General features: G+C 41.5%; 1 protein-coding gene across 2 annotated transcripts in view; it reads left to right on the top strand.

Annotated features, from left to right (window-relative positions):
• Positions 1–199: 199 nt before the first annotated feature.
• The window catches only part of appa (amyloid beta (A4) precursor protein a), a 36,444-nt gene continuing 23,396 nt past the window's right edge, over positions 200–13,247 (top strand). Inside the window, exon 1 of one of the 2 annotated variants that reach the window (XM_022195640.2) lies at positions 200–459. In XM_022195640.2, the coding sequence (XP_022051332.1) occupies positions 400–459 (60 nt within the window). In that variant the 5' untranslated portion in view covers positions 200–399. The remainder of the gene's footprint in view (positions 460–13,247) is intronic. The other variant, XM_022195641.2, reaches the window with a different exon arrangement.

Genomic DNA, 13,247 nt, shown 5'->3' on the forward strand with positions numbered 1-13,247 from the left:
TATGAAATTTGTAACTGCATAATAAATGATCTAAATTTGCCCCAAAAATTTGGTGTGTCACTACGAAAGTTTTTCAGTGCTCCCCCATGAAACCATTTTTTGGTTGCGTCCCTGGAAAGAAATTAAACGGTCGTGCATGTGAGTAAAGAAAAAATATAACGGCAAAACGTCGTGTGCATTAAGAAGATAACGTGCGTGCGTGCGTGTATGTGTGTGTGTGCGCGCTAATCCGTGGTCAGGTGATCCGGCTCTGAGCAGCTGTGCAGCCTCGGTATCTCTCTCCATCAGACAACGGGAGTCACCGGCGCCGAGAACACGCTCCGTCTTTTTTTCTCGCCAAACGTTCGCAACCGTTCGTCGAAAACGCTGCCCTCCGGAGCGTCGTGTCAGCGGAACGACATGGGGGACCGAGTGGCTTTACTGCTGCTGGCCGCGGTGGCTTCGGCTCTGGCCGTAGAGGTAAGAGAGAGAAGGAAAAAGAAATGCGTTTTCGTGCGAGAATGTGTTGTATTTGCCACCATATTGTTGCTGTCAGCTGAGTCAAGCTAGCCGGGGTTAGCTAGCGCCGCTGCACCTTCAGCGCTAAAGCATCGACTGTTATTGTTGCTTTCTTGCATTTATATTAAAAACAAGGCAAATTAAGTCGACAAAGTTAGCAGATATATTGTACCTACTGTCTTTTAAACAACAACTATGTGTAATTTGGCATTTAAGTCCGCTGTGGGGTGTGGTATTTTGCATTACGTTAAATTTAACGGCAACCGTTAATGTAGTTACACGGGCATAACTTGTGTATAAACAAAACTAGGTTATTCATATGAGTACCTATGTTATTACTAAAGTCCTCATGGGGGTTTAAATTGAATAAAATGTGGAAATTGTTAGTCTGTGGTTTTATAGTGAATGTCTTAACCGGAGGTGTCGTGTAGTAAACGTAGCTAGCTTGACGCTAAATGTGAACACTTTCCAAATCAGTCTGCTCGCTATTATCGTTAATTTTTGTGTAACTAGTGGGATGTTTTGTTAGTATTTCGCATTGCTTATTAGTAATTAATGGAAACACACACATACACAACGTTTAAATACCCCTGTCCCGACCCTCCGTGTTGCCTTTTCTCAAGCAAAGCCCCAGCTCAAATCTGATTTATTGGGACTATGTGACAATGGAGAGAATGTGTGACACCTTTGATTTAGAGCTGCTCCCACTTTGTTTCCTTCTTCTTTGTGGTTAAACCGTTGAAAAAACTTGCTTTTCTGTGATTTAAGCAAGTTGCCAACAAATTATTTACCTTCTATAATGCTGTGAAAATGCCTCTGCTGTTTGAGAAAACGCGTTTAATTTGCTAACAGGTGATTTGGACATATTTAGTGTCGTTAAAGTAATGACGGTGAATCAAATGAAAAGCGTATTGTCTCATTTTCCACATCCGAGGGCTAATTTTAAGGGAGTGGGCGTGTTTTGGGAATGGAAATAAGTCAATAAGACATCTTGTTCTCTCGTAACGAAGCCTCGGCGCCTGAAATCTGCTTTAAACCAAACGAACGAACTCGTTAAGACGACAGTATCTTCGGAAAACAAACATCATTAACGCCCTCCACATATTTCAGTCAGATGGGAGAGAATAGAGAAGTAAGATGGCGGCGGTGCACTGCAGCATTTATCGAGGGGTCGGGAAAACTGGGAAGCCAACAGGAGCTTTGTTGCCTTTTTCATGCCTTTCTACTAATCCAACGTAGACTTTAATGTGATAACGGTCACATCGAAAATATTTCTGCCACGGAGCTCGGTTGACACAATCACTGCTCATGCATTTTTGCAAGCGTCTTTGCCAAGAATATCGCTTTGTGAACGTACACTGCAAAAAATATCTATTTTTAACACGGCGTTTACTTGATCTCATGCTAATGTGTCACTGGAATGTGGGTGATTTCATATGTTTCTAGTGCATTTGCTGGCATGACATGTCATCACTATCAGTTGTGTAGTATTCATGTCATGAAGCAGTGATTGCTTCATTTCCCCTTTTTATTAACTCAGGCTGCTGAATTTGTTTCTGGAAAATCCCCAAAACAGCCCACACTCCATTTTAAGCGTGTTTGAAAGAGCAATGCGATGCTACTGATGTGGATTTTTGTTTGCAGTGTGGCCTTGTTGTGAGAAAAATTACACATTCCTGTAACCACAAATAGCCACGCCAATGCCGGACATTCAGCTGTGGTTGAGGAGCAGCTGCAGTTTAGTGTCATCTGTGGCTTCTCTGGTTGTATCCGCTGTAGTTCGGTTACATGATAAATTGCAAATTAGAGGCTACTAGACTCATCTTTGGCTTCCTTTTTCCCCCTTTTCGGGTCAGATTTGGAATGTTTTCTTAGGATGAATGTGGTGAAATATGGCAGCAGAGCTTCATTGTTTCCTCCACGTAGTCTATAATCGGTGGACTTGGAATGAATAGTTTGCTTCCCTCATAAAGCAAAGCATTGGCTTTGTCACTTCAGGCAGTCCTTGCGCTTTGAGTCCAGTATTTACATTATAAGCATCAAAGGCAGAAGTGATGAAATGCCATGGAACAGGCTGTTCAGATTTCTAGAAATTATTTATGCAACATTAAATCAGACTTGAAGATTAGATGTTGCACGTTTTTGATCTTGAAAAGGCTTGTTTATCACCTTCATGAGTGGCCCATGCAAACACACACACTTCTAAGCACACAGGTCGAGGAAGCGGCTTTTCCTGACGGGCCCGCCCTGTACACGCAGGCCGCGGTGCGGAGCGTGGGAGTTGGATGCCAGCCTTTGTGTATTTGTAAATCCTTGGGAAATGGCTCTTGGATGGGTGCAGGCAGTCTGTTTGTGTGCATACTGCAGTCTTTCAGCCTGGGGCGGACCAGCCCTCTCCCCTTATTAGTGAGTCTTAATGCCATTATGCCTATTGGCACTGCCAGTGTTTCTCTCTGGCACCTTCTCTGCTGCTCACACTGCAGTTTTAGTTCTTTGAAGGCGAAATCTTCTGGATAATGATGCGTCTCGTCTTGCTTTCCTTTTTCCTTTTTATTGTACTCCCTTTCACCTGCTTGGCCTGTGCTTCGATTTTATTTTTTATTTCGCAGAAGGCCTTTTGACAACCCTCAGAGAAAGAGCGTGAACTTTGTGCTCAACCAAGGATTTCAAGTGTTGACAGAAAAGCAACAGCAATATTTTATTAATAATTTTTCAAGCAAAAATACGTGTTTCCAGCTTCTAATATGTGAATCATTTCTTTTCCTTTCATAATCGTCTACGACACAAAATCAACGCTTTTTGTGTCTTTTCATAATTGTTTACGACACAAAATCAACACTTTACAGCTCATATTGGGCTATGAGAATTGGTGATGAGAAACAATTAGTAGATTAATCAATAAGGAAAATAGTAGTTGCAACCATAGTGATATCAATTGAATAGATGTTTATTCGTGCAAATAGGTACTGTAGTGCTAAGTTTTTACACCACGTAATCACATCGTGAAATGATTTGAGTACATCGTGCAAACTGCGAAACATACTGGCCTTTTTACAGTTTCTTTGACATTTTGACCAAACAGTTCTTTTGTTTAAAAAAAATGCAATAATGAATAACTAGCTGCAGTGATACTATTACAACACACAGATATATAATGTGCATGATATTATTTTTCCTTTGTTCTTTCTTTTTGCCAGTCACTGTGGTGATATTAGGTTGTCATGCTGTGCCTGTCTTTTGTCATGCTTTTGAACACCAGAATTTCTCTTTCGGGATCAATAAAGCATTTCTATTCTGTTCTAATAAATATTTTCATATGACTGGCTGCCCTCTTTGTAATGTAACAGGACAGTTTTTCATCCCATTTTCCCCCATCCTGGTTTCCTCTTTTAATCCTTAATGTCTAACCAGAGCTGGTTATGAAAGTCCTTATGCAAACAGGACAGTGTCTATCTCGGTTGCATCAACAACAGCAACAATGACACTGCAGTGCTACTAATGTTCCCCCTGCACCCCCTGTGTCTGTCCTGGAGAAAAGAATTCCTGACCTTTTGATACTGTTGTTTCTGTTGTCATGGAACCTGGAAATGGGGATGACGCTGAAGTGCCTGCTGGGTTTTGGAGCGGCCTGTCCATAACATCTGTTCTCTGTCCACCTAATGAAACTCCAGGTTTCCCGTGTAAACCAAACATTGACAGAGGTCTCACCTGTACTTTAATCTTCAGCATTCCCTGTGTCATACTTTTCTTTTTTGTCTCTTGACATTCTCATAGACATGAGCAGTCTTCTTGTGTTCATAGTATTCTTATTTTTTTGTTCTTTTTTACTGAAAATCAACACCCCTGCCCCCACCTCCCTTTCAAAGCATGGTAGGAATCTGGTAGTGCTGATTTCAGTGGTTAGAGGCCCGTGGATAGCTCAAAGGCCTGCTTTGTGCAATCCAACCTGGCATCAGAATGAGATACTGTGGATAAATGAAAAGGTTTGATTAGATTCTGTAAGTAATAAGCTTAAGAAGCTGGTCCTCTCGAAAGAAAGCTCCAGTTTACAGTGAAGGTAAAGTCTCACACCCTTCTGCTAGCAGCACAGTGCAGATCGAGTCTTAAATGCTGGTAATTGTACAGAGCTTGCAGGTATATTCGCTAATACCATTTTAAGTTTTCCAACCAGTTTCAGCATCAGAATCTTGTCCAGAACCTGATTCACAGATTGTCATGAAAAGCCAACGAGTGCAGAGATGCTGACACATTTGTTTATCATTTTCTGTCGTGTTGAGCAACAGCCTGATTGCACTGGCCTGGCATTTTTTGGTCACTGCATTATGTCATGCTGTCTTCATTGTCAAGACATAGTGTGAATTAAACATCTTGTGTGCATAATTATTTTAGAACTCACTAATGTGAGCCTACAACTCACTTTTCTGAAGAGCCTCCTCTTCATCTTGCTCACCTCTTGTTTATGAGTGGCTTGTAATTAGCGCTAATAGGTCAAACATGTATTTTATTGCCTGGCACCCTTCAGGGAACATTCTCACTCCCACTTCTCATATGAGAGCGAATCTCCCACTAGGCAGCACCATTCATCACCATTCGACTGTTATTTCCATCTGTAAATATCAGCAGTGCGCCATGAAGACACACTCTTCATTTCACTGCTGAGTAAGCAGCTGTTGGTACAGAATCTGAATAATAAGCTGAGAAACAAGTCGCCCTGACCTGTGCAATTACTCAGCAGCAGCACCGAGTACCTCCAGCTCTCAGTTCATCAGGGAGGAAGTGGCACACAGAGTATTCACACACACTCACACAGCGTGCTGCTCATCAAGGCATCAAAGCTGCAGTGCTTTGACCGTCACAGCTCCATCAAAAGTGCCACGTGTCACAGTGACGGCTGTGGTGTGTTGGATGTGACTGACCTTCCTCTGAGATGTGACTTCGAGTGTGACAATCTGACCAAGGCCGATACAATCAAGTTTTAATCAGGGATTTGGTCACACCTATGCAACATTATTACTGTATGATGGATGAGTGGGTGTATAAGTCATGTGTCTAGCACATGGTGCTGCAATGGTTATACTGTATTATCTAAGTGATGGATGAAATGATACACAAAAATGAAGGTTCGCCATATACCTCGGATTTAAGGTCACAGTTTTTGCAACAGTGAAAACAAGGAATGCAAAACAAACTGCTTCTTTTTTAAATAATTTCCTTATGAAGCAGTAGTTTACAGAACAGACTGAGTAGGTCATTCCTAAAAAAACTGTAGCTTGTGTTTGTTTATAACGGACTGCTATGACTTGCTGTCTGAAATACGGAAGAGAGGGAACTCCGTCAGTGGGCTTGATTACTTTCAGCATTTGTCTAATATCTGTGTTCTTGACAACAAAGCGTGGTCTTACATCCACTACTAGACAAACATCCATGGCTTTAGCTGTCGCTTTAGTTTGGTCTGACTTGTTAGCAAGTGGCTGTTTGAATACCATGAGGAGTTGGGTTCGTACAGGACTCACTTTTTTCTTATACGCTGATGTTCACTCTCAATTGAGCAGTACCCGACTGCAGTTGAACAGTACAGGCACACAGCTTTCGTCCAATCAACCTCTCGTCTGTCATTGTAGTGAACTGAGAAACTGTAATCTTCCCAGCATACTTTAATGATAGTGGAGGGTCTTCAGGCTCTGTTGTTTTGTGTTTGCCTTAACTACAAGGCTGTGCTGTCCTCATGGGCTGAACTAACAACATGTGGTCCTTTGCTGAAGTTGCTGGGGGGAGACTTGGAGCCTCAGATTCAGTTCTGCACACACATAAAAACTAACAGAACTGGAAGACCCATATCAAAAAGTTTCTGTGCAAATACATGTACAGTTACACTCCTGTTCATCAGATCCAACTGGACCTGTTTAACTTCATTCAACACGCTGCTTGTGTCCTCTGTTGGATCCTAAAACGGAGATAAACCAGAAGAACACCAGCTTACCTCTAAACCCTGTACAAGGCCTTCAGAGGTCCCACCCCTGCTGGGCTTGGGGAGTTTTTGACATTGATTTTGGGTTGAGTGCATCAAGGCAGATATGAAGCGGCTCCACAAACTCAGGTTCATGAAGTCAGAGTGGTATATAGCACATTTAATGCTTCTGTCCCAGAAAGTATTGAGGAAAGTGGGTTAGAAAGGGATCTCTATTTAGATGTGTGCTGTATAGTTACGACATCCCTTTGTTACATATCAGTTTTCTCCTTTTATTCAACTTCTGTTTGCCTGCTTCCTGTTCTGTCTGCATATCAACTGCCCATGCAGGGCTGAAATAAAAACAAATAGGTTCTGTCTAACCATAGATCAAAGTGCTATGGTATCAACAACACCAGCAGTCTGAGAAATCTGTTCCATATGCCTCGATGCGATACATTTGACACTGTTGTATTTAGATTTCAACTTACAAAGTTAAAGTTCTTCCAAAAACATAAAATTTTCACCAGTAGTTCAGAAACAGCATATGCTTCTCATGCAAATGCTTCTCTCTGGCCACTGCAATTCCAGACACGTGCCAGATGCTGTTGATGTTCCAAGTCAAAAGGTCAGAAAGCTTTCAAATGTGCAAAAAAATATCATAATAAACAGCGGCTACAAGTGGTAGTATTAGAAACTTATCCCGTGATGTTTTCAAATAAATGCTTGGCTTTTGGTCTATGAACTGCATTTTGAATTACAAGAAAATCTGCATGCTTTTGATTTAAAAATCTCTGTTTTATCCCAGCGGTTTAATGTGACAAATCCAAACTTGAAATATTCACAAGTACAATCTTTCCATTTTAATAAGCCAATTCTTCCAAGCTAACCATAGACGTATTTACTGGATCTGCGGAGGAGCTGGCTTCTCTGTGCCCTCTTCCTCGCCTCAACTGGTTTCCATCATTCTCACGTTTTCATCTTTTCAGCACTTATTTTATTTTCATTAAATAGACGTGCACTAAGAAGCTGCTCTGCCTCAGAAAGAGGTTGCTTACTCATTATTTTTAAGATGGGGGATCTTTTGAGAAAGTTTCTTCCTAATGATGAAGCTTGTGTTACCATCTCTGTCAACACACATAAAAACCCACAAGGGTTCTCGTTTTGGAGGGTTATATTCCTTCACTTGCAGCAATGATCTCACCGCCTCTCTTCCCATGTCTCCACTCCATCGTCTTGTGTGTTCAGGGTTGCCATAGCAGTAGAGCCTTCCCCAGGTGCCTGGTACTTGGACTATAATTAGGCCACTCTGTATTATTCCCCTTCATTCCTCTCACCCTTTTCTCCCTTTCCCTCTCTTTTTTTTGCCGTCTCTACTGTTAGAATTTGTCGCTTTTGCCATCTTGTTTTTGTCGTCTTTTTTCTGAACATCCGTGTCATCCATGCAGTGTGTTATTGATGTGCTGCGTGCCCTCGACTCGAGATTCACAGATCAGAGGGCTTATGAAGCTCGTACCTCTTCAAGTCAGGCGACACACCATCAGTTGTAGATGACAAGTGCGCTCAGAGTCCAACTGTGAAATTGGAACACTTGTTTCAAATGCCAAGCTCTGAGAGTGTGATGTGTGTGTGATTGGGAGCAATGGAGATTTGCGTCAGAAAGTGGACTGTATTCTTGACTGTGTCCTGCTATTTTTGGATCTGGTTCCTGTTGGCGTCTGCATTGGAGGTGGACTTCCTGCGATTGTACAGCGTGTGTGTTTGTTTGTGTTCTAGTGTCGGTGACGATAGGAAGCCATTGTGTAGAAAATCCCCTACGTTTGACGACACAGCGACAAACCCCAAGTATTAATAACAGCATTTAATTTCTAATGGAATTAAAGCTGAAATCGGAAAGTAGAAACAAATGCCAAGCAACAATAAACAAGGTTTTTCCTGCACTTCGAAACGTTTGGCATCTGGGGTTGCATTTACTCCAGAAAAATAGATATTTTTGTTTCTAAAATGGTAAGAAATAACAGCAAAACACATGGCATGTAAGCAAATACGGAAGCTTAGGCTCATTTCCTTTTTGTAAACTAATCATGCTCACTGTAATTGCCCTCCGGAAAATTCCCAGTTAAGTATAAACCTGCGTGTTAATGATTGATTTTTCTTTTGAAAATACTGGCTGTGCTGTCAGTTCACCTCCTAGCCGTGTCTGGAGGTGGTGCTTGTAACCGCCAATGATGATTCCAGATATAAATGCACATCAGCACTCCCAGGGCCCTGACTAACACTAATTAACCCACGCTCAGTCGTAAAATATTCTTTTTGTGTCATTGTGAAGGTGGATACAAGGCTTCAAGTTTGTATAAACTTAGTTGCGGTGTTTTCTAAATGGAATTTGGCATTGGACAGAAGAATGTGGCATTTAGCTTTATTTGACCTCCTTTGAAAGTGATGCTAGTGAACACATTAAGAAAAATATGAAAAATAAAGTGAGGTTGTGTATTTTCTGGTTTTCTCGCTTAAGTGTCTGATGCAGATAAAAAATGTGAATGATATGTTTTGATTCTGTCCTGTTGGGCACGTATAATAGTTGAAAGAAGATTCTGTTGCTGCAGATGCTGAATCTTTTTTTTGTGTTGTGATTTTGTGTCATGGCATGTTGAGCAAAGATGACTTGATGCAAATAACCGCAAAGGACCCACATTTTCCAGGTGGGGGAAATCAAACATGGCAGTTAAGAAATGGTGACCAAAATGTGTCCTGCACCAAGAAAAAATTAAATCACTGAACCATAGATTTTTTTTTTACAGCGGAACCATGCAATGTTCTTGTTTACAAAAATATTTTGTGATGCAAGACATTCAAGCATCTTTCCCTCCAAGCTAAAACAGCACTTGTTAACATATTTTTGGGCGAGATTCTAAACAGATTTGCGTAATTTCAGATCTGAGTAGCCACAGTTCCTAAAGGGATCACTGAGCATGTCCGCTGTGTGTGTTTGTGTGTCCAGAAGCAATCAGAGCTCCATCTGTGTATTTTTGTGTTTTGGTACGCCACTGCAGAGCGGGTCCCAGCTGGATACCAGTGAGGTCAGGGTAAGTTTAGCAGGCCCTTATTGATCGAGCTGGTCAATATTAAAATTTTAGGCACAGAAAAACATGTTTGTCCAATGAGATACAGGGCACACATCTACACCCACACCACCCAGTTCCCTTTCCAACGCACACTAACCTGATGATGAAATTCCTGCTCCCAGGTGACTTGGATAATAGTGTTGCCTCAGGTTGCCACACCGATGACAGAGGGAGGTTAGAGCAGGCTATTCCCCAGGGTTGAGAGCAGTCTCCGTATCCATGGTGACTATAACTAAGGAAACCAAGAGTCCCTCCATCATGTCTAGACAAATTAAGTGGGCACAAGTTGGAACTGTTTTTCTTACACACTTCTAATCAGATTTTAAACAGATTTGTCTGAGATACTAATTCCGAGGAACCCCTTGAGACAAAGCTTAATCGCATTGAAAATGAATGAAGATAATTCTTTAAACTTATATTCTCCTCTTAGACTCAATGAAAACTTTTTGAAGATGAGGACTGCAGGATGAGCTCTGAGTAAGGGAAAAAGACACGCCATGCACGTGAAGAGAACTTATTAGGAACACCAGAAGGGTGTGGCTGATCTTAGGCGTGAAAAGAAGCATCAACATAAAAGAATGTCTGCAGTTTGGAAGGTATTTGCCCTGCCTTGATTTGAGGAAGCATTTCATTGTGTCAGCTTGACCTTGTAAGCCTAAATAAGTAGGGAGCTCAATATCTATCCAAGACTGACTTAGATCTATTGATTTAAGAAATGCCTGAATGAACATGACTCAGTCCTCCTTTCTTGAGGTGCTCGGGTTTCATTATAACCTGATTCACCTCACTTCAACTCAGCCTAAGCTGGCTGCTTAGCCAATGAGCCAGGCAATCGATCCGACCCCACTCCCAGTTTTTTTCCTTCTTTTTGTCTCATATTCAGGCCGGAGTGTCTGTTTTGCTCCTGTATTTTATTTCTTTTTTTATTATCATGCCCAGCCTGTTTATACATCTAGTCTGTAATTGAACTTTTGGCCGACAGGGAGTGTGAGGGGAAGGGAAGAGGGCCTGGCTGCCTTGTAATCAGTGAAACACTCTATCCGCTAGATCTGCTTCCCAAACATCAGGCGCAGATAGCATTACGGACACACACACACACACACACACACACACACACACACACACACACACAACCAGCAGAGTGGTACGGCATTACACACACACTTTAAGTCCAGTCAGAGATGATCTGAGGGTTTTAAGTAACAGCAGGGCCTGCTTGCCAAGGTGATTAGTGTGTGTGTGTGCTCATGTGAGCGTGCGTGCGTGCGTGTGTACGAGCACGCATGCATTACAGCTTTGTGCAAGGGCACTGAGCATTTCTGTTACCTTGCCAGTCTTATTTAATTCAGCTGCAACATATCCTTCCAACCTAAGTAAACAAATGCCCACAATGATTCACCTCGTAAAAGAGCCACAGACAGCCGGGCTTCTGTTCGATTCCACCGCAGTTGATTGATTAATAACTATAATAACTGAAAGGAAAGCAATATAAGTTCATTGGCTCACATTGCATGTTTCCTCATTCATAAATGCTGAACGGCTACCAAAGATAACACAATAAAGGTCTTATTTGCATTGCATTAAGCTGCCACTCGCAGGAGCTGCCTCTTTTTTTCCCCCCCTTGTCTCCATAGTGATTGTGTATCTTAGCCATTGTTAACCATCTCCAGTGCACAGCAGCTGACATTATCTGCTGTGTGGTACAGTATGTCCCAGCCTTGATAGTAATGGATTGTCTTGTTAGCTGCTCGCTTGGACATGGCCAGAGATGCCGGTAAAAGACGTGTGACAGAGCGAATGCATGCATCTGTGTCGAGCTCCTGCGACACATCTTGCTCTCCAGGGAGTCTCCCCCCCGGGGTGAGAGCTGATCTAAGACACCCTTCCTCTTATCCCCCCACCACCACCACCTTCACCCAGCTCCCCATGGCAGGCCTGGGCCACTCAGATAAGACTGTACAATTAATAGCACTGCAGGACCAGCGCCCATGGGGACACTTCAAAGATTGTGTATGTATGTGTGTGTGCTCTTCTGGTGCACTGGAATACATTAAACTGTTTCTCAACTCCATGTTAGTGAGATGATGCATGGTGTGTGTGTGTGTGTGTGTGTGTATGTGTGTAAAAAAAATACATTTGTTTGCATTTTGTACGCTGGTGATGTAATATTTCTTTTTCTGACATCCCTCCATTTACATGTGATGGGTAATAAACCTCTTTTTTCTGCTTTTTAGTGCCACTGATCACATCAGTGAACGCAGCAGTCATAAGCGGGCTCACTTGCACATGGCGGTGCATTTTATGCAAGTCTTTTTACACAATGACTTTGAGATGGGAATGGTTAGACAATTTGCATAAAATAGAAGGAGAGTTATGTCTTTGACGGTCTTGCGTGTGGAGTGCGGTGCATTTGCATAGATCCCTTAGAGTTTTCACTCCCCTGAGAGTTGAGAGAGTAGTGGAGCCTGCACCTAATTTGTCATTTCTCCGAAAGTTAACCTGGCCAGTCGAGGACACAAGTTTGCAAAAGATAATGCTGATTTCTTTTTCTTACATCTATAATTCATGCTAATATTTCACTGTTGAGATTTGGAAACTGAAAAGTGACAGGGCAAGGAACATGACATGAAAATAATCAAACAATTTAGACACATTATCCCAACTACAGTTAAAATTTAGGATTATTTACACATAATAATTATGATTCTGTGTTTTTCCTCTTCTTTTTGTTTCTGTTAATCATTTGGGCTATGTCCAAAAATTACAAAATATTGTGATCAATGCTTAGATATTAGATACCTGTCACTAAAGACTTCCAACCTAATTAGTTAAATCTGAACTGTGCTGGCTTTTTTCTGAAAAATGCTGAATGATTAATCAGTTCTAAAAATGTTTTTAATGTTAATTTTCAGTTTGTCAGCTAATTAGACATTTTTGTAGTTATCTGACATGATGATATTTTCCACCTCATTTTGGCTGAGGCCATTACAAATTTATGCACATATTTTTCCACCTAATTGCAGCGAACATCAAGTCTCTGCTGTCATGGAATTAACATATTATTATACCTTCTCTTATCGTGATGGCCCACTTGTGTGAAAGTGAAGTGCAGACATAAAATACAAAGTTACTTCACTGTATTTCAGTTTAAAACCTTTCATAACGGATAGTATTTATCAGCTAATTGTTTTAGCTCTGATTTGAAACACAGTGACCCAAACAACAGAGAATGGTTTAAGTTTTAAAAAGCCAGAATGATCCCTCTGAGCAGCACATAGGACAGTCAGCCACATCATGTTGCGTGTGATCTCCTGGATGTGATTTGGGTCATAATTTCTAACTGTGATGCAAACTGATTTGTGTGGACGGATCATGTGTCGTGCTTCAGTGAGCTGTCCTCCTCATCATAAACCTCCTTGGGGTAGCAAACCACTCTATCAAATTGCTGTTGCAAATAATCTCACTTTAATCACTTTACTACTATAAACTTGCATGTTATTGCATTACATTATTAGATTGTTGGTTTGCCTGTGTTTTCTAGCGTTTCTCTTTCTTTTATGTTCCTCCCTCGGGGTAAAATGAATTCCATTTTGTCCTCAAATTATTATGCTGATGCAGAATGCTTTTTATGGTTTATAAACCGACAAGCTTTAACAGCTTGGACGTGGTCTATGTGC

The sequence above is a fragment of the Acanthochromis polyacanthus genome, chromosome 22 (assembly GCF_021347895.1).
Source record: "Acanthochromis polyacanthus isolate Apoly-LR-REF ecotype Palm Island chromosome 22, KAUST_Apoly_ChrSc, whole genome shotgun sequence".
Classification (NCBI taxonomy): domain Eukaryota; kingdom Metazoa; phylum Chordata; class Actinopteri; family Pomacentridae; genus Acanthochromis; species Acanthochromis polyacanthus.